The sequence below is a fragment of the Numenius arquata genome, chromosome 6 (assembly GCF_964106895.1).
Source record: "Numenius arquata chromosome 6, bNumArq3.hap1.1, whole genome shotgun sequence".
In the NCBI taxonomy this organism is placed as follows: Eukaryota; Metazoa; Chordata; class Aves; order Charadriiformes; family Scolopacidae; genus Numenius; species Numenius arquata.
In genome coordinates this window covers 1,924,554-1,943,010 of record NC_133581.1, presented here as the reverse complement: position 1 = coordinate 1,943,010, position 18,457 = coordinate 1,924,554, and the positions used below count along the sequence as shown (strand labels likewise).

The 18,457-nt window shown below is 64.9% G+C and overlaps 1 protein-coding gene across 1 annotated transcript in view; it reads right to left on the bottom strand.

The window, feature by feature from the left end:
• Positions 1–3,542: 3,542 nt before the first annotated feature.
• The window catches only part of SYT7 (synaptotagmin 7), a 33,097-nt gene continuing 18,182 nt past the window's right edge, over positions 3,543–18,457 (bottom strand). The window contains exons 5-13 of the mRNA XM_074148691.1: positions 17,618–17,833; positions 12,649–13,011; positions 10,066–10,191; positions 7,018–7,153; positions 6,225–6,495; positions 5,621–5,790; positions 5,008–5,122; positions 4,717–4,916; positions 3,543–3,647 (exon numbers count right to left, since the gene is read on the bottom strand). Of these exons, the coding sequence (XP_074004792.1) occupies positions 3,543–3,647; positions 4,717–4,916; positions 5,008–5,122; positions 5,621–5,790; positions 6,225–6,495; positions 7,018–7,153; positions 10,066–10,191; positions 12,649–13,011; positions 17,618–17,833 (1,702 nt within the window). The remainder of the gene's footprint in view (positions 3,648–4,716; positions 4,917–5,007; positions 5,123–5,620; positions 5,791–6,224; positions 6,496–7,017; positions 7,154–10,065; positions 10,192–12,648; positions 13,012–17,617; positions 17,834–18,457) is intronic.

The following is an 18,457-nucleotide window of genomic DNA, read 5'->3' as shown; positions in this document are numbered from 1 at the left end:
AGGGTTCTTGGTCCTGGGGGGGTGGTCTATACTGGGGGGGATGCTCGGTGCTGGGGGGGTTCTTGGTGCTGGGGGGATGCTTTATACTTGGGGGGGGCTGCTCTGTGCTGCGGGAGGGCAGTTCTTGGTGCTTGGGGGGATGCTAGAAGCTGGGAGGATGCTCAGTGCAGGGAGGGAGGGGTGCTTGATGCCGGGGGAGAATGTTTGATGCTGGGGGAGAATGTTTTATGTTGGGGGAGATGCTCTATACGGGGGGCTGCTCAGTGCTGGGGGGGGATGTTTGATGCTGGGAGAGGGGGGATACCCAGTGCTGGAGGGGATGCTCAGTGCAGGGGGGATGCTCTATACTGGGGGGATGCTCAATGCTGGGAGGGATTCTCTACACTGGAGGGGGATGCTTGATGCTGGGGGGGGCTGCTCAGTGCTGGTGGGGGATTTTTGATGCTGGGGGGGATGCTCAGTGCCGGGGGGATGCTTAATGCTGGGGGGGGGGATGCTCTATATTGTGGGGATGCTCAGTGCTGGGGGGATGCTTGATCCTGGGGAGGGATGCTCTATATCGGGGGGATGCTCCATGCTGGGAGGGATTCTCTACACTGGGGGGGGATGCTCAGTGCTGGGGGGGCATGTTTGATACTGGGAGGGGGGGATGCTCAGTGCAGGGGGGAGATGCTCTATGTTGGGGGCGATGCTCTATGCTGGGAGGGATTCTCTACACTGGAGGGGCATGCTTGATGCTGGGGGGGGGATGGAATTCTCAGCCAGGTGACACTCTGACCCCCATCCCCACTCCAACCAGCGCTCGCTGTGGACACAGCTGCTGGGGGACCACCGGAGTTGCCCCCCCATGTGTCCCCCCCCCACACCCCCCAGAGCCCAGAGACGAGGCACACGGGCAGTTACTGACTGTCCTTTATTACTGAGAACAGGGGCTGCCTCCAGAAAACGAGGGGCCCCGCTCCCCAAAAATAGGATTCTGCAAAGAAGGCGCCCCGACCCTCTCCCCCCCCACCCCACCCCGGCCTCTCCACGGTGTCCCCAGCCTCTGCTGCCCTAATTAGAAAAGGGGGCAGCCGGGCACGGCCACCACCCCCCCCCCTTGCAGCAAAGCCACCGGTAGCGGGGTGGCATCGCCAGCCGGGCATCCCCTCGCTCCAGCCGCTTGTCAGCCGGTCTGGGCTTTTGTATTTATAGAGGTTTGTTTTTTTTTTTAATTTTTTTTTTTTTAATTTTTTTTTGTCTTTTTTGTTTGTTTGTTTTTTCCTGTTTTTGTGGGTTTTTTTTTTTTTTTTCTTCTGTATTTTACACACCAGTTGGATGTTACCGTCACATGAAGAAGAGAGATACCTGAACAAGATAACGGCTAAGAGCTCTAGAGTTAAAAATGAACACACAAGCCCCGGGGGACGAGAAAACCTTCCCGGAGGAACGGGGTGCCCGAGGGGGTGACGGGTGGGCACCCCCTGCCCACGGTGCCCAGCCTTGGGGGTGCCCTGGCCCTGCCACCCCTTCCCCAGGCGTGTAAATCCCTTCTCTTTTATGTTAAAAAAAGAGAGAACATGATAAAAATACAAATGTCCCTAAAAGCATTATTATTACTGTAGTAGCAGAATTATGACTTCTCTCCAGATTGTCCAAAATTGTCTAAAGAGGGGGCTGGGGGGGGGAGGGGGGGCTGCCGGACCCTTCCCGGCTGCAGCCACAGGACGGTCCTGCTGTCACCGTGTCCCCAGGTGGCTTGTCCCCAGGGTGGCAGGGATGTCCCCCTCGGAAGGAGAAGGAACAAGCAGCCGGCCACCCTGGGGATTTTTTTAGGGGGGGGTTGGTTCTGGTGCAGGATCCCCCCCCACCCCCCCCCCCAACCCGCTGTGCAGTGGAGAAACCCCATGGAGCACCCCGGGGGTGTCCCCTCAGTGTCCTGTGTCCCCACACCGCCCGGTGGGGTGGCATTAACGCTCGTGGGGACGCGCCTGCCACGGGGCTGGGACACGCTGTGGCACAGGGACAACGGTGACACGGTGAAACACTCACTAAAACCAGGGTGTGTGTGTCCCCCCCCCCCCTTCAAGGGGACAGCCCGTGGCCTTGGTGGCACCCAGGGGGTTGGTGGCACCTTGCAGTGGGGTGTTGGTCTCTGCCCCACGGGTGCCGGAGGGGCGAAGGGTGGTGGGTGCCACGGTGGGGAGCAGGAAGACTGAGGATGGGGGGGACACCCACCCCCCACACCCCCCCGGCCAGGTGGGATGGCTCCGTGCTGGTGGGCACCCGGCCACCTTGGGGCTCGCTCTGGGTGTCCCCACACCCACGGGTGGCCATGCCCTGACCTGAGATGGCTGCGGAGGTGGCAGCACCCACCTCTCCTCTCCTCTTGGGGGGGGGCGCTCGCCATCCCTCACGCCCCCCCAGGAGCTACCCCCCGACCCCCGTGGGTCTGTCCCTATATCGGGGAGCCCCTGTCCCCGTCACCTCAGCCCCAGGGAGGGGGCAGGGGTCTGGCATGTCCATCCGCTCCTGCCAGGGGATGTCACCTGCCCAGGATGGGGACAATGGCGCTGGCTCCATCCCTTATCCCACAGGGACCCCAGCACTGGCCACAGGGGTCCTGGGGGTCCCGGGCCAGCCCGGCTGGGAGGGGACACTCTGGGGCTCAGCATCCCCTCGGAGTGGCAACCACCTGGCTTGAGGACATGCCCAGGGTGGGGATAACGGGGGTAGGGGCAGGATGGGGGGGGTCCCTACATGGGGTGTGACACCCCCCCGCCCCCCCAAGGACGGGGGTGTTCTCGACCTCCCGCTCCCACCCAGCCCCAAGAGGGAGGTAAAGCATCGAACCCGGCTGAAGGCAGTGCACAAACGAGCCCGCTTTGGCTAACGAACTGTGTCATGGCTTCCGATCCCAGGAGCCCGCGCCTGGCCCAGGAAAGGGGGCTGCCACCCCCTTTCCCCCCCCCACCGGGTGCCCCCTACCCCTTGCCAGCCCAACGGGGCCAGGGAGGGGCTCGGGGAAGGCGGTGGGGACGTGGCAGGACATGGGAGGGGGGGCTCCGTGGCCCCACTTGGGCGACGCTGATGGCTCGGAGAGGTTTTATTGAGCTGAAAGGGAAGGGGAAGTGGGGGGGGCGGGAACACCCCTCGGACCCACAGCCTGGCCCCCTGAAATTGGGGGGGGGGGTGGGGGGGAGGCTGGGGAGGGGCAGAGGGGCTCCCAGGGACCGGGGCTGGAAGCACTCACAGAAGTCCTGGCCGGTGGCGGGGATGGGGGGATGGGGGGGGGGGTCATCGCTTCTGGCATCCCTTCCCGGCTAGGGTTCCAGGGTGGCTGCGTGACCCCCCCCCCCAATATCCCAGCACCGGGGAGAGGTGAAAGCAGGGGGGGGGGGGGTCTGTCCCCCCTCCTACCGCAGGGTCCCCACCAGCCGGGCTGCTGTCCCACCGGTCCCTCGGCTCCTCGCAGAGGGGTGAAGGGGGGAAAGAAGGTGGTGGTGGTGGGGGGAGTGGGAAAGGGGGACCTCCCCGCCCCCATCCCTGCAGTCCTGGGGCGCTCAGGCCTTCAGCTGATGCCACTGTGCCACCGCCTGCCGGGGACGGGCGATCATGTCCTTCCAGTGCTTCACCTCCCCGGGGCCGCTCTTCCAGGACAGGTAGATCTGCGGGGACAAGTAGCCCTTGGACCACCCCCGGCTCCGTTCCTGGTCCCCTCCATCCCCACCCCACTCCCCGGCGCTGCCACCTTCGTCCCCGACCACCTCTGTCCCCATGCCACCGGCCACGGGCACCGTCCCCGGGCTCCACGTAGTGCCAGCCTATTTTTATCCATCGATTTTCCGTATGGTGACGTGGAAAACGGCTCGTGCCAGCCTTCATCGTGGCCACCGCTTGGGCTAACGTGGCTCCTGGTGGCAGAGCCACTGGCTGGCGTAGGGTGACACCGTGCCCGTGTCACCAGCGATGTCCCCGCTGGGCTCTGCCAGGGCTGGGGATGCTGGCACCTCTGTCCCTCCGCGGTGCCGAGCTGTTGTGGCCACCCCCCTGCCAGATTTATCCCCATTTAGGTGTTTTCTCGATGACAGCGTGGCGTTTGGGGATCACCGACCGACCGCGCGCGGTGGAGGGGTAATCAGGGCGATTAGCGCGCTCGTTTGTCATCGTTACCCTAACGAGCCCAGAGCCGGATAGATTTAATGTAAATCAAACCCAGAGGGGGATGAATTCCTCTATTCATCTCCTCGGGGCAGGGCCGGGGGGGAGTCCCATCGCGGGGACTGGGGCTGGGGTCTGCCCGGTGGTGGACAAGGACACCTGGGGACCCATCCTGTGCCCCGTCCCTGCTCTCCAGGGGACAGGGACACCACGGAGGGGGCTCTGCCTCTACCTGGCACCGTGACACACAGGAGCCATCGGGGACTTTGATTTTTGCCTGGCTATAAATAGCCTTTTGGCAGGTTCACGCTGGCCCCGGTGCAGGCTGTGCCACAGCATGACGTGGGGGCATTGTCACCTGGATGGGGGCCACCACATCGTCCCCAGGTGAGTCCTTGCCCGCTGGGACCAGAGGTGGCCAGGGGAAAGCCAGCACGAGGAGCCCCTGCCATGCTCCACCTTCCTCTCCTGCTTGAGATGGCACCAGCCACCATCAGCCAGGGACACGGCTGCCCCCCAGATGCCACCCCTTGATGGGACGCATTGCCGGGGTCCCTCCACCGCCGCAGGACCCACCTTGCCGATGACATCGTTGCGGCTCAGCCTGTCCTTGTCCATGACGGTGATGACAATGGTGGTCTCACGCAGCCGCTCCGTGGGGATGTCGAAGGCGAAGGACTCGTTGAAGACGGGGTTCAGGCACCGCTTCATGACCACCGTCTTCTTCTTCTCCACCCGCTTGTCCTTGTACATCAGCCACACCTTCACGTAGGGGTCTGGAGGGGGGGAACGGGGACAGGAGCGGCTCTCAGCCCTGGCTGGGCATCCGGCAGCCATGCCCGGCGTGGCAGGAGCCAGAGCTCGTACCTGACGTGCCCCCGATGTCCATGGCTTTGAGGTTCCGTGCTTTGATGATGTTCACCACGATGGAGTTGGCGGAGGGGTTGTAGCACAGCGACAGCAGCAGCTCCCCACGGCTCCCCTGGGGGACCCATGGAGGCCGTCAGGTGGGTGCCCCTCAAAATGCCCACCCCTTGCCACCACACCCAGCACAAGCCCTGATGGCACCCAAAGGCCCTGTGTCCCACTACGCAGGGACCCTCTGGGCTGGGACCTCCGCGCCCCCCGAGCTGTCCAGAAGGTGGAGACTTTGGGGCCACGTGGAAAATCAGGGCAGGAGGAAATGGGGCTATCCCCAGCGGGACGTTTTCTGGCCTTGCTGGAGGCAAGAGAAAAAGCAAACTTTCATTTTAGATCTCCCTGAAACAGCTCTTTTTGACCCAAAACTAAGACACTCGCTTTGGGCTACTTAGTGCCTTAATTTATAGATAAAGATTTGGGAAGAGGAACCTCCCCATCAGACCTCAAACCTTCTCGTAAAGCGGAAAACGTCCCCGTTGGGGGTAACAAGAGGGTGGTCATCCCACTGGGACACCACAGGGACTGTCCCCAAGGGGTGGGAGGGGGACCAGGGCCTTACGCTGCCGTCGCTGCACGGCTTCAGGTCCTTCCAGAAGGTCTGCATCTGGGTGAGGTCCACCTTGTTGAGGGGGATGGACACCTCCCCGATGGGGTCGTTGCGGCTGAAGCGGTCGTAGTCCAGGACCTGGAGGTACAGCACCCGCTGCACCACCTTCTCGTAGGGGAACCCTGTGCCGGAGAAGGGATGAGGAGCCATCATGGTCACGCCAAGAAGCACCCAGTGCTGGTGCCACCCTGCCTTGCCCGTGGTGATGGGGAGATGGTGGCACCAGGCAGTGGATGGGGAGCAGATGACAGCATGGGGCACCTCTCGTGGTGGCTTCGGACCACCACGGTGGCTGGTAGCAGATGAATTCCCCTGTGTGCACCCACCCACGGGTGCCTGATGGGGGGGGAAATGAGCCTTCCCCCGTGTCCCCTTCATGGGACACAGAGCAAACACCTCCAACCTGGCCTTGATGGCTCAGCCAACCCATCTCATCACCGATGGCCATCATGTCAGCAGCTCAAGCTGAGTTGATCTGGCCCAGAAGGGAGGACAGATGGTCCCCACAACCGCTCCTCTCCCACCCCAGTCCACTCCATTCCATCCCAGCCCCTACCTTCGAAGAGGAAGGTCTCGTTCCAGTGCGGGTTGAGGTTCTTCCGCTTCACCTTGGTCTCCAGCTTGTGCTTCTTGTCAGGGAGCAGGTAGATCTTGACGAAGGGGTCACTGGTGCCGCTGAAGTCCTTGGCCGGCAGCTCCTGCGCCTTCATGATCTTGACGGTCAAGGTGGACTCCTGGAAGTTGTAGCCGACGCTGAACTGGATGCGGCCCAGGTTCTCCCGGCTGATGCCTTCGTGGCCCTCGTCATCCTCGGAGCCTGGAGAGAGCTGTGGGGTGGGGTGTGGGGGGGAGAAGGGCGGTGAGACCAGCGCTGTGGGGCTGGTGGGGGTCTGCACACCCTTGTCCGTGTCCCGTCCCGTCCCGTCCCCCCCCGCCTCGATTTCAGGACCCAGCCCCGCGAGCTGTCAGGGGGCATCAGCCTCTCCCCGGCTCCTTGCCACCGCCATCGCCTCGGATGACTCCTGGCTCGGTGCCACGCGTCCCGGGGAGCGCCAATTAACCAAATTCCTCCTGACAGCCCGTCCCTCCCAGCTCCTCCGGCACCGCTCCCTCGTGCCATCCCCGGGAGGGGGACGACACACACACACACACACAGGGCTGCGTCACCTCGGCTGAGCCCCGGCTGCGGTGGCCGCGGTGCCCGGCTGTGACGGGGACTTGGCAGAGCGGGGTGGGACGTGCCGCAGCGCTTTGTGGCACAGGGTGGGAGTGGGGAAGAACCGAGGAGGGGTCCGAGGGGACAGCCGAGGGGGTGGGATGCCATCCCCAGGGACCCCCAATCCACCCACCATGAGCATCTCGCTGGTCAGGGAGTTGACCAGGTCGGAGACGGAGGAGTGCGGCTCCGTCTTGCGGTCGGATTCATCCTGCGGCGGCTGCCCGGGCACCGGCGCCGTGTTCACCGCCTTGCCGCCGGCTGGCAACCTGGGCAAAGAGAGGGCAGCGCCTTAGAGGAGGGTGGGGGGGACCCAAGAGCTGATGGGGAGACAGCGAGGGGCTCCCTGGGGGCACCCTCTCCCGGCGGATGCTGTGCCAGGCCCCGAGGGATGCTGCCGGATGGGATGGGGGCAGAGCCGGGCTGCAGGGATGCCCGGGGCTGTGCCACCCCCTGCACATCCCCTGGCCAGCTGGTTCTGCCCATACTGCCACCAGGGCTGGGTGCCAGCCGGTGCCCTGGGACATGTGGCATGCTGTCCGGGAGCACAGTAGCAGGTCACCCCCCCACCCCTCCCGGCCACGTCCCACTCCTGGCATCCAGAGAGCCCACGGCGATGCCAGGGATGCCCACGGCTACCAAGTCCCTACCAGCATCTGTGGCTCTGGCTGCACCTCACCCCCCCGGCTTTCACACGGGGCTGGGTGACGAGATGACCCACGGGTCCTTCACGCTGCGGTGCCCGGTGCTAATTGTCCCCTTTTTTCCTTCTGCCACCGAGCCCCCCGTGGTGTCCCGCAGCCGGGACCCCCGTCCTGGCTGTCCCCACACAGCCCTGGTTGTGGTAGCCGGGTCAGTGGGCAAGGTGCCGGGGAGGGTGGGCAACCAGGAGCCGTGGCGGGCACGGGGAGGGGGGAGGAAGAGAGCAGCGATGGAGGCAGGCGGGCACACACCGGGGCCACGCTTTCACGAGGCACAAAGGGGACAAGAGGGGACACAGGCACACGGCGGCAGGGACGGGGGGGGGGGGGGGGGGGGGGGGGCAGCCCCGGGGCGGCTCCGGCGGTGCAGAGAGATCCGAGGGGTGGATGCGCACACAGACACGGCACCCCACGATGTCCGTCCCTCCCGCCCCCCCACGCTCCTTCCCCAGCCGAGACACGGTGACAAACCAAGAGAGACGGACCAAAAGGGACACGGAAGGTGGCGGGCAGCCCCCCCCCCCCCCCCCCCCCCCCAGCCGGCACAGCCCCGGAGCGGGCAAAGCCACAACGCGTGCCACGAAGACACCCACCGACACGCCAAGCACACGGCGAGTTGAGGGGTTGGGGGGGGTGGGAGGGGGTAGCCTGGGGGCCATGGGGATGGTGGCCCACGCGGTGGCACGTGGTAGCCACCCTCTCGCACACCCACACATACGCACACGCACACACACAAGGTTATTCCGCAGCCAGGGAGGACCGCTCCCTGCCCGAGGCAGCTGGGGAGGCAAAAATAGGTTAAAAAAAGAGCAAAAAAAAATAAAATAAAATAAAAAAAATAATAAAAAAAATGAAGGCGGAGGAGCCGGCGGCGGGAGCCGCTGGGCGAGGAGGTGCCGGTGGAGCCGTGGGTGCCGGGGCCAGCGGAGCTCATGGGTGGCAAAGAGAGAGAAAGAGCAGGAAAAAGCAAGAGAAAGGAGGAAAAGGAGGAAAAGCGTCGTCCACCGCCGGCCTGCCGGGAGGGAAAGGGTCAGGGCCGGGGGCGGGGGGGGGAAGAAAGGAGAGGGGCGGATGGACAGACGGACGGACGGACGGACGGAGAGCGGTTGGTTGCCAGGACAGGAGACACGCCGAGGCTGGAGCTGCCGGGGACAGGCTGGAAGGAAGAAGCTGAGAAACGAGGGATGGAGGAGACGTTTCGAGGCAGAAGAGCGGGCGGTCGGCAGCAAGAGTGGAGGGGGCCGGAGCCCCCATCTCCTCTGCCGGCCAAACACCCCCCCCCCCCCCCCCCCAACATCCAGCAGGGGTCCAGGGGGGGGACGGGGAGGAAGGGGTGAGGAGGAGGATGGTGGTGGGGAGGCCATGCTTGTGCTGGGATGGGTCTTTCGGAGCAGCGAGCTGGGGCGGGGAGGGGGGGGGGAAGCAGGGAGCAGGGTTTTGCTGCCGCACAGCCACCCCCCCCACCCCTCCCGTGCCAGGCACCCAGTGTGTCCCCCCCACTCTTTGTCCCCTGGCACGGTATGGCACGGCCACCGGTGCTCCCGGCTGCTCAGTGCGACGCCGGGGGAGGGAAGCGCTAAAAAGATGGAGCGAAACCAAGCCGAGCAGGGTAAAAAATAGCTGGGGGGGGGGACGGGACGGGACTTGGGGGGTGTGTGTGTATGTGTGTGAGAGAGAACGGTGCCAGTTCATTAACACTCCGAGCACACGGCGGGTGGGGGGAGGCAGCAGCCCGGGATTAACACCCGATCCCGGTGGCAAAGAGCCAGCCCTCGCTGGTGGCCACGGTAGCCACGGTTGGGCTCCGAGCCCTTCGGCACAGCGGGAAGGCAGGGAGCAGCCAGAGGCGAGGGGTTGTGCCGCTGCCTGGGAGGAGAAAGGCGGGGGGGGGGTTGTAATGCGTGTGTTCCCCCCCGTCCCCCCCTCCTGCCGAGGTGCTTGCTCAGCCTCGGGGCCAGCAAGGCACGTGTCCCCGTGTCCCCAGGGGAGCTGCGGACCCCACCGTGGGGCCGAGACATGCATTGGGATGGGATGTGGTCCAGATGCCCATGTGGCATCATCGGGGAGGGTCCCAGAGAGCCTGACCCCCCCACCTCCGTGCATCCCAGTTCTCCTCCCGGCACCCTGCCCCGAGCATGTGTCCCCCCCCAACCCCCAGCATGCAGCCAGGGCTGGGGGGTGGGAAAGGGGATGGCAGGGAGGGAGGAGGAAGGGATGATGGTGAGGGGGGGGGGAGGGGGTGTGTGTCCTCTCCGGTGCAGAACCGTGGGTCCCGGTGGCGGTGTGTGTGTGGGGGGGGAAGAGCTGAGGACATCACCGTGCCCGCTGGGCCACCCTGTGCCGCTCCAACCTTTGGGCTCCACGAGGTGAGGCCAGCCGCCTCCTCCTCCTCCTCCACCCTTGGATGAAGCCCTTGTCTCCTCCTCCTCCTCCTCCTCCTCCTTCTCTTGCTGCGGGACTGCCCTCGTCCTCGCTCATACCTCTTGTCCCCCTGAGCGTTCGGCTGGTTCGGCTGCGTCCCAGCGGGTTGCAGGTCGGGGATATTGGCAAAGTCATCTTGCTCTGAGAGTCCCAAAACCAGGGATAACACCACCATCCGGCCTTCCCTGCCCGGGCGGCCCCGCAGGCAGCGGGAGAGAAAGAGAGAGAGAAAGGAGAACACAGCATCAGGCAGGGAACCGGCAGGAGCAGCGGGACCCCCTGGGTCCCCCCCCACCTCTTCCCGGGGTCGGAGAGGGGACCCTGGCTCTGCCCGCCGACCCCTGCATAGGAGATGATGTCCAGGATGGGCACGGAGGGGGCTGTGGGGACAAAAAGGTGACATGTGGGTACCGCCGCCACCCCCTCTCCTCCACCGGTCCAGGCAGGGAGGATGCCGAGGTCCTGCCGAGGTGGGGGATGAAGGTGCCTGGAGGGGCTGGGGACGAGGGACAGAGCGAAGGGAGGGAGGTCCCAGCATCCTTCCATGGAGTCGGAGATGGCGGTGCCATGGCCGAGGTTCTTTGGCCCCCCCAAGCTCCGGTGCCGCAGCCCCTCCCGGGGGCCCGTAACCGCATTTACGCCGCGGCGGCGGGGAGGCCGGCGGGAGGGTAAACAGAATAAAGACCAAAAGCGAAGTTAATGGCTTGGGGAAGCGGCGGGTGGTAAATGGCAGCGGCTCCTCCGCGGGGAAACGGGTGCCCTGGCTCGGCACCTCCCGGCTCTGCGGCTGCTTTTTACCCTCCTCCCCTTCCCCCCCACCCCCATCACCAATTAATGCTGGGACCAGCGCCGATGCTGGGTAAACAGGGAGAAACGTGACGCTGGGGAAGGCTAATGAGCCGCATCTCGGCGTCGGGGACCGGTGGCAAATGGAGCCTGTGAGGAACCTGCCGGTGGGTGAGGGCAGAGCCCAGAGGGGCGCCCACCGGCCGGTGGTGAGGAGGGGGTGCCAGAGCTGGGAGGAAGGCTCAACCCCCCCTCTCTCCGGGGCTGCCTGCGCAGGTGGGCACCCAAAGTGGCATCTCTCAAGTCTTTTCCCACCTAACCCTGATGGAGAAGGTGCAAGGGTAGGATCAGGCCCTTGTCCCGTGTGTCCCCGTCCCCCCCCCCCCCCCCCGATCTGAGCAACACCAGCCTCTGGGTCCAACATCCAGGACCCGAGCATCCCCTCTCCCGGGGTACCGGGGGGGGGGGGCAAACGGAGGTCAAGGGGGGAGCAGGAGGACCCCAGGGAGGATAGAGATGGTGGGGGACGATGCATCAACTCTGTGGAGGAGTGACAATGTCATGTGCCGGGGGGGGGGGGACGACACAACTCAGATTAGCCCCCAGCCTTTTTGAGGTTTGGAAGCCAGCGCCGACAGAGGAGATAGAGTTAAGCCAGATTAAAGATCACACGGCTCCGGCGGAAGGCAGCCTGGCAGGCAGCGATATCGGGGCCAAACAGACAGTCACCCCGGCGTGGGGGCCACCGCCGGCACGGCTGTCACCCCCCCCCTTGGGCAATGTCACCCCCTGGGGACAACACAGCCATCCCATGGGCTGGAGCATCCCTGTACTGCTTGGGGACCTGAGCTCGCAGTGCAGGGGGTGATCAGCAGCAAAGCCGGGGGGCAAAATGAGTTGGGGGGGGGGGGGGGGGAATGACATGAGACCCTTCTCCGGGCTGGGGGAGCCACCTCTGGTATCCCCGGGATGGGGCTGGAGGGGATGTGGGCTCTTCCTGCCGGCAGCGTTTCCCCAAGGTGGTGGCAGCTGAGGGGTTGTGCCAGGGCAAGCGATGGAGGGAGAGGAAGGAGGGAGAGCGAAGGAGGGAGAGCGAAGGAGGGAGAGCGAAGGAGGGAGAGCGAAGGAGGGAGAAAAGGGAGAGGAAGGAGGGAGAGGAAGGAGGGAGAGGAAGGAGGGAGAGGAAGGAGGGAGAGGAAGGAGGGAGAGGAAGGAGGGAGAGGAAGGAGGGAGAGGAAGGAGGGAGAGGAAGGAGGGAGAGCGATGGAGGGAGAGCGATGGAGGGAGAGGAAGGAGGGAGAGGAAGGAGGGAGAGCGATGGAGGGAGAGGAAGGAGGGAGAGCGATGGAGGGAGAGGAAGGAGGGAGAGGAAGGAGGGAGAGCGATGGAGGGAGAGGAAGGAGGGAGAGCGATGGAGGGAGAGGAAGGAGGGAGAGGAAGGAGGGAGAGGAAGGAGGGAGAGCGATGGAGGGAGAGCGATGGAGGGAGAGCGATGGAGGGAGAGCGATGGAGGGAGAGGAAGGAGAAAAGGAGGGAGAAAAGGAGGGAGAAAAGGAGGGAGAAAAGGAGGGAGAAAAGGAGGGAGAAAAGGAGGGAGAAAAGGAGGGAGAAAAGGAGGGAGAAAAGGAGGGAGAAAAGGAGGGAGAAAAGGAGGGAGAAAAGGAGGGAGAAAAGGAGGGAGAGCGATGGAGGGAGAGCGATGGAGGGAGAGCGATGGAGGGAGAGCGATGGAGGGAGAGCGATGGAGGGAGAGCGATGGAGGGTGCAGAGAAGATCACAATGGGGAAAGCGATGAAGAGAGCAAGGAGAGAGCAATGGAGAGGCAAGAAGAGAGCGCAAGGAGAGCGCACACTTACAGGAAGGACTTCATGTCCAAGCCACGGTTGCGGATTTGCCCCACCACGTGGTCCCAGCTGCCGGGATTGGAGCGGCTCCGGCCACCAGCCGTCCGATGCTTGGAGCCGGCGGCGATGCCCTGGCGCCCCTGGCCACCGCGGGAGCCCCGGGGGTTGCCGGCGCCGGCGGAGGAGCCGCTGTGGGCCTGGAGGTGGCCCAGGCTCTGGCTGGTGGTGGGTTGGCTGTGGTTGGCGCGTTGGCTGAGGGGCTGCTGGAGGCTTTGCTGGCGCATGAGCGTGCGGGGCCTCTGGCATTTGGGGTCTCCTGCTGAGGTGGGGATATACTCAAGGGTAGTGGCTGTGGACAAGGTGGAGTCCTCGAAACTTAGGGAGAGGAAGGGCAGAGGAGAGGAGAGAAAGGAGAAGAAGGTGAAGGGGCAAAATTGGAGGAAGGAAAAGAAGAGAGTTAGAGAGAAGATGCCCCAGCGCAGGGAGCGTTCCGGCAGGGGCCAGCGGATGCAGCGACCGGTTCCTCTGCCTCTCGGCCCCCGTTGGGTCTCGCCGGCGGCACGGGGGTCTCGCGCCGCCGCGGCTGCCGTCATCATCGCGCCCCGGGCTGCCGGTCCTCCCCCAGCTACCGGGGAGCACCAGGTCGGTTGGGTGCCCTCCCAACCGATTCCGGCGGCTGCCGGAGCCTTCCCAACACGCCGGCCGACCTCGTCTGCGAGCTAATTAGGCTGCTGCGTGAAGGCGAATCCCCGCGGCGCCCGCTCACGTGCCACCAGCCAAGCCCGCCCCGTCCCTCGTGTCCCTCCCAAGCCCAGCACCCACACCGCCGGGTCTCAGCATCCCCCCCTCGGGCCGGCTTGGTTGGGGGGAGAAGGTGGGGGGGCGGGGTGGGGGGGGTCCCACAGCGATGAGGAAGGGTGGCGAGCCCCCCCCCCCCCGTGATCATGGCATGCCACCAAGCTGGGTGTCCCCAAGGGCTAAGCCAGGCTGCCAGCAGAGGGGGACCCCACCGGGTCACACTCCCGGCCCCTCCATGATGGGGTTGGGGGGGGGGGGGGGTGTGACGGGGACATGGCCCCGGTGGGATGGGGAGCGCGGAGAAGCTCAGCCCTTTGGGGGACGGAGAGGGACGAGCAGGCGAGAGGCCGGCGGGGGGGAGCGGCGGTGGCCATCGCTGGCCATGCAGCACATGCCTGGCACGGCCCATGCAGGCGGGCAGCAGGAGCCCCGGGCACCGCGCTGGTGCCCACGACAATCTGAAAAAGCTGGTGGTCGCAAGACCAGGGGGTCCAGCCCTCGGGGGGGGGGGGGTGTCCTCCCCCCCCCCACCCCCACCTCAGGGACCACCAGGGAGTCGCCTTCGGCAGCGGCCACTGACCTTACCCCGGTCCCTGCGTGGCAAAGCAGTGCCATCGTGCATTGCCAGCAGCGGGGGACAGAGAGGGAACGGGGGGGACGGGACTGGGGGGCGGGAAAAAGGATAAATAGCTTAAAAATAATAATAAATTAAAAAAAAAAAAAAGAGGTGAAGAAAGAACGAAAGGTGAGAGGAAGAGAGAGAGGAGGGAGGGAAGTTGAAAGGAGCAGAGAGCTGGGACGGATCCGAACCCCACGGCCGTTGGCACGCAGGGCACTGCGCCGTTCTTACCCCCACCCCGACACCCCCCCCCACCCCCCTCCTTCCCCTTCCCCTCCCCGCCGTCACCCTCCGCCGACCTCCTTTCGCTTTCCTATCGAATCCCAAATTAGTTCCATTTACAACCTCTCAGTCACAGGAAACTAAATCTGGCTCCTCTCGGCCCGGCGCCAGCTGGAGGCGCGAGCTCCTGCCAGCACCGTGCCAGGCGGCAGCACGTCCTGCCCGTGCCCGTCCCGCTGCCACCGGGGTCGGGGTTACAGCCGCCAACCCCCCCCCCCACGGCCACGGATCCCCCAAACCCCTCCGCGCAAAAGATGCTGGAAGGCGGGATGCTTCACCGTCGGCTTCCTCATCCCCTTAACTCTGCCCTCGCCAGCCCAGCGGACGTCTGTCCGTCTGTCTGTCCGTCCGTCCGGCTCCTGGCACCTCCAGGCTCTGGAGTTGTCCCCACCGGAGCCTGTCCCCACGGCCACCGGAGATGGTGGGAGCAGAGGGGCCAAGTGGGCATAGCAGCGATGCCTTCCCATAGCCGGCTCCTTCGCCAGAGGAGCTCCCAGTGGGTTCCGAGACCGCGAAGGGATGAAGGCTGAGCATCTCCCCCTCTTCCTCACCTCTCGACAGGTTGAGAGAGTTGGGGGGGGTTCAGCCTGGAGAAGAGAAGGCTCCGGGGAGACCTTAGAGCCCCTTCCAGTCCCTAAAGGGGCTCCAGGAAAGCTGGGGAGGGACTCTGGATGAGGGAGGGGAGCCATAGGAGGAGGGGGAAGGGTTTGACACTGACAGAGGGGAGATGGAGATGAGATCTGGGGAAGAACTTCTTTGCTGTGAGGGTGGTGAGAGCCTGGCCCAGGTTGCCCAGAGAAGCTGTGGCTGCCCCATCCCTGGAGGGGTTCAAGGCCAGGTTGGAGGGGGCTTGGAGCAACCTGGTCTGGTGGGAGGTGTCCCCCCCATCAGGGAACTGGATGGGCTTTAAGGTCTCTTCCAACCCAAACCATTCTGTGGTTCTATGGTTCTCTCCCTCTCGCCGGAGAACACCAGCGCCGCGCCAAACAGGCACCCACGGCTCCAAACTGGGACACACACACTCCCCCCCCCCCCCCCCCAAATCTTTGGGACTCCAGGAGGCATTTGGGATTCACCCAAGGTGGCAAGACGGGATTTTCTCCATCGAAAAGGGTTTTCTCCCCACCGGGAAGGCTGGAAGAAGCAGCAAGGAGGACAGGGGCCAGCCCTGGGAAGCACCTTTGCTGTCACCACCGACCTCTCCGAGGACTCCGGGGAGGATGCCGGGACCCGCCGGCTGCTCCATTCCGGGGGCGATCAAAAACACAGGACGGATCCCACCACAGATAAATCACCGCCTCCCCCCAGCAGAGCTACGGTCGCTACCGGCAGCAGAGGATCTCACCGAGATCCTCACCCAGGCCACGAGCCCCACAGAATGTGCCAAAGCTCTGGTTTTTCCCCCTAAATCTGCCAAAACCACCGATTTCCCCAACTTTCCCCCAGGGATGGGGTGGTGGAGCTGCAAGAGAGGTGCCGGGGGGGGACACGGCGGCACTGCCACCGAGGGAAGAGGCTGGTGATGCCCCACACCGTCCCCGATGGCCGCATCCCTGGGAAAGGGACAAGGGACAGCTTCTCCTGCCTTTGGGACCATCCCCGAGATGATGCCCACTGGCATCCCCAGCCACCCTGGGCGCTGGAAAGGGGGGCACCCAAAGGTGCTCCTCCTGCTCCTGGCCCCCCCCCCACCCCGAGCCAAAACGCTGCCAAAACACTGCCAGGAGCCAGGGCAGTTCCTCATGGTGGGCACAGGGGGGGCATCTCTCGGTGTCCCCCATCCAAATGCAGCCCCACAGAGGGGAGTGGGCACAGGGGCACCCAATGTGGGCACCCAAAGGTGCTCCTCCTGCTCCTGGCCCCCCCCCGAGCCAAAACGCTGCCAAAACACTGCCAGGAGCCAGGGCAGCTCCTCATGGTGGGCACAGGGGGGGGCATCTCTCGGTGTCCCCCATCCAAGCACAGCCCCATAGAGGGGAGCGGGCACCCAGGCACGCTGTCGGTGGTGGTGGTGGCACCCAATGTGGGCACCCAAAGGTGCTCCTCCTGCTCCTGGCTTCCCTCCTGAGCCAAAAAGCTGGCAAAACACCACTGGGAGCCAGGGCAGCTCCTCATGGTGGTCACGGGTGGGCATTTCTTGGTGCCCCCCATCCAAACACAGCCCCACAGAGGGGAGTGGGCACCCAATGTGGGCACCCAAAGGTGCTCCTCCTGCTCCTGGCTGACCCCCGAGCCAAAACGCTGCTGAAACACTGCCAGGAGCCAGGGCAGTTCCTCATGGTGGGCACAGGGGGGGCATCTCTTGGTGTCCCCCATCCAAATGCAGCCCCACAGAGGGGAGTGGGCAGAGGGGCACCCAATGTGGGCACCCAAAGGTGCTCCTCCTGTTCCCGGCTACCCCCAAGCCGAAACACTGCCAAAACACTGCCAGGAGCCAGGGCAGCTCCTCATGATGGACTAAGAGGGGGTGATCTCTCAGCGTCCCCCATCCAAGCACAGTCCCGTAGAGGGGAGCCAGCACCCAATGCGGGCACCCAAAGGTGCTCCTCCTGCTCCTGGCTATCCCCCAAGCCGAAACTCTGCCAAAACACTGCCAGGAGCCAGGGCAGCTCCTCATGGTGGACCAATGGGGGCATCTCTCAGTGTCCCCCATCCAAATGCAGCCCCATAGAGGGGAGCGGGCACCTGGGCACACTGTTGGTGGCAGTGGGGGGCACCCAATGTGGGCACCCAAAGGTGCTCCTCCTGCTCCTGGCTTCCCTTCTTGAGCCAAAAAGCTGGCAAAACACCACTGGGAGCCAGGGCAGCTCCTCTGGTGGTCACGTGTGGGCATTTCTTGGTGCCCCCCATCTAAACACAGCCCTGTAGAGGGGAGTGGGCACCCAATGTGGGCACCCAAAGGTGCTCCTCCTGCTCCTGGCTATCCCCCAAGCCGAAACGCTGCCGAAACACTGCCAGGAGCCAGGGCAGCTCCTCATGGTGGGCACAGGGAGGGGATCTCTTGGTGTCCCCCATCCAAGCACAGCCCCACAGAGGGGAGCAGGCACATGGGGGCACCCAATGTGGGCACCCAAAGGTGCTCCTCCTGCTCCCGGCTCCCCCCCTGAGCCAAAACACTACCAGGAGCCAGGGCAGCTCCTCATGGTGGACCAAGGGGGGATGATCTCTCGGTGCCCCCCATCCAAGCACAGCCCCGTAGAGGGGAGCGGGCACGCTGTCGGTGGCGGCGGGGTGTGTGTGTGTGGGGGATGTCCGTGCCGGGGGGGTGCCGTGCTCACTCACTTGGACAGGCTGAGCTTCCCCGCGGCCAAGTGGCTCTGCACCGTGTGCCAGCGGCCCCTCGCCGCTTTCCCCGCGCCGGGCTCGCTGTGGGCAGAGACGCTGCTCCTCATGCCGTCCTCGCCGAGCCGCTGCTTCTCCCCGGGGCGGCCGTCGCGGTCCCCCGCCAACCCGGCGGCGGCCGACGCCGTCAGCTTGGCCCCTGATAACAGAGAGCCACTGGGCCGGGCCAGCGGCCGGACCCCCCCAAAAAAGACAGCCGGACGGACGGACAGACGGACACGGTGGTGTGTGGGGAGGGGAGCCGTTTGGGGGTAAAAGGGGAGGGGGGAAAAGAGCCGGAGGGGGACAGACGGACAAGAGACGGACAGACAGACAGAGAGAGAAAGAGAGACATCAGCACTGCAAAAGAAAAAGTTGGGGGGGGGGAGTGGTCCTGGCCGTGGGGGGTGTGCGGGGGCCTTGGCAAAACCATCCGAAATAAAAGTGGGGAGGAGGGGGGGGATGGGGATAAGGGTAAGGAAGGGGGGGGGTCCCGCTCGCCGGCAGCCCAGCCCCGGGGGGGGGGACCCGTCCCCGCTCCGAGGGGGTGCCCCCAACGCGCAACCCCATCCTGTGTCGCCGTGACGGGGCGAGGGGGTGTGGGGGACACACACACACACACAACACCCACCGTGGCCCCGGTTCCTCCCCCCGCAGCCCCCCAACCCCCGGGGAGGGGAGCGGGAAGGAGGGGGTTGCTCGTCTCCATGGGGCTGCCCATGGGGTGGCGTGCGGGGAACCCAGGATGAAGAGGAGGAGGAGGAAGAGGAGGAGGAGGAGGAAGGCGAGTGGGTGCTGCCC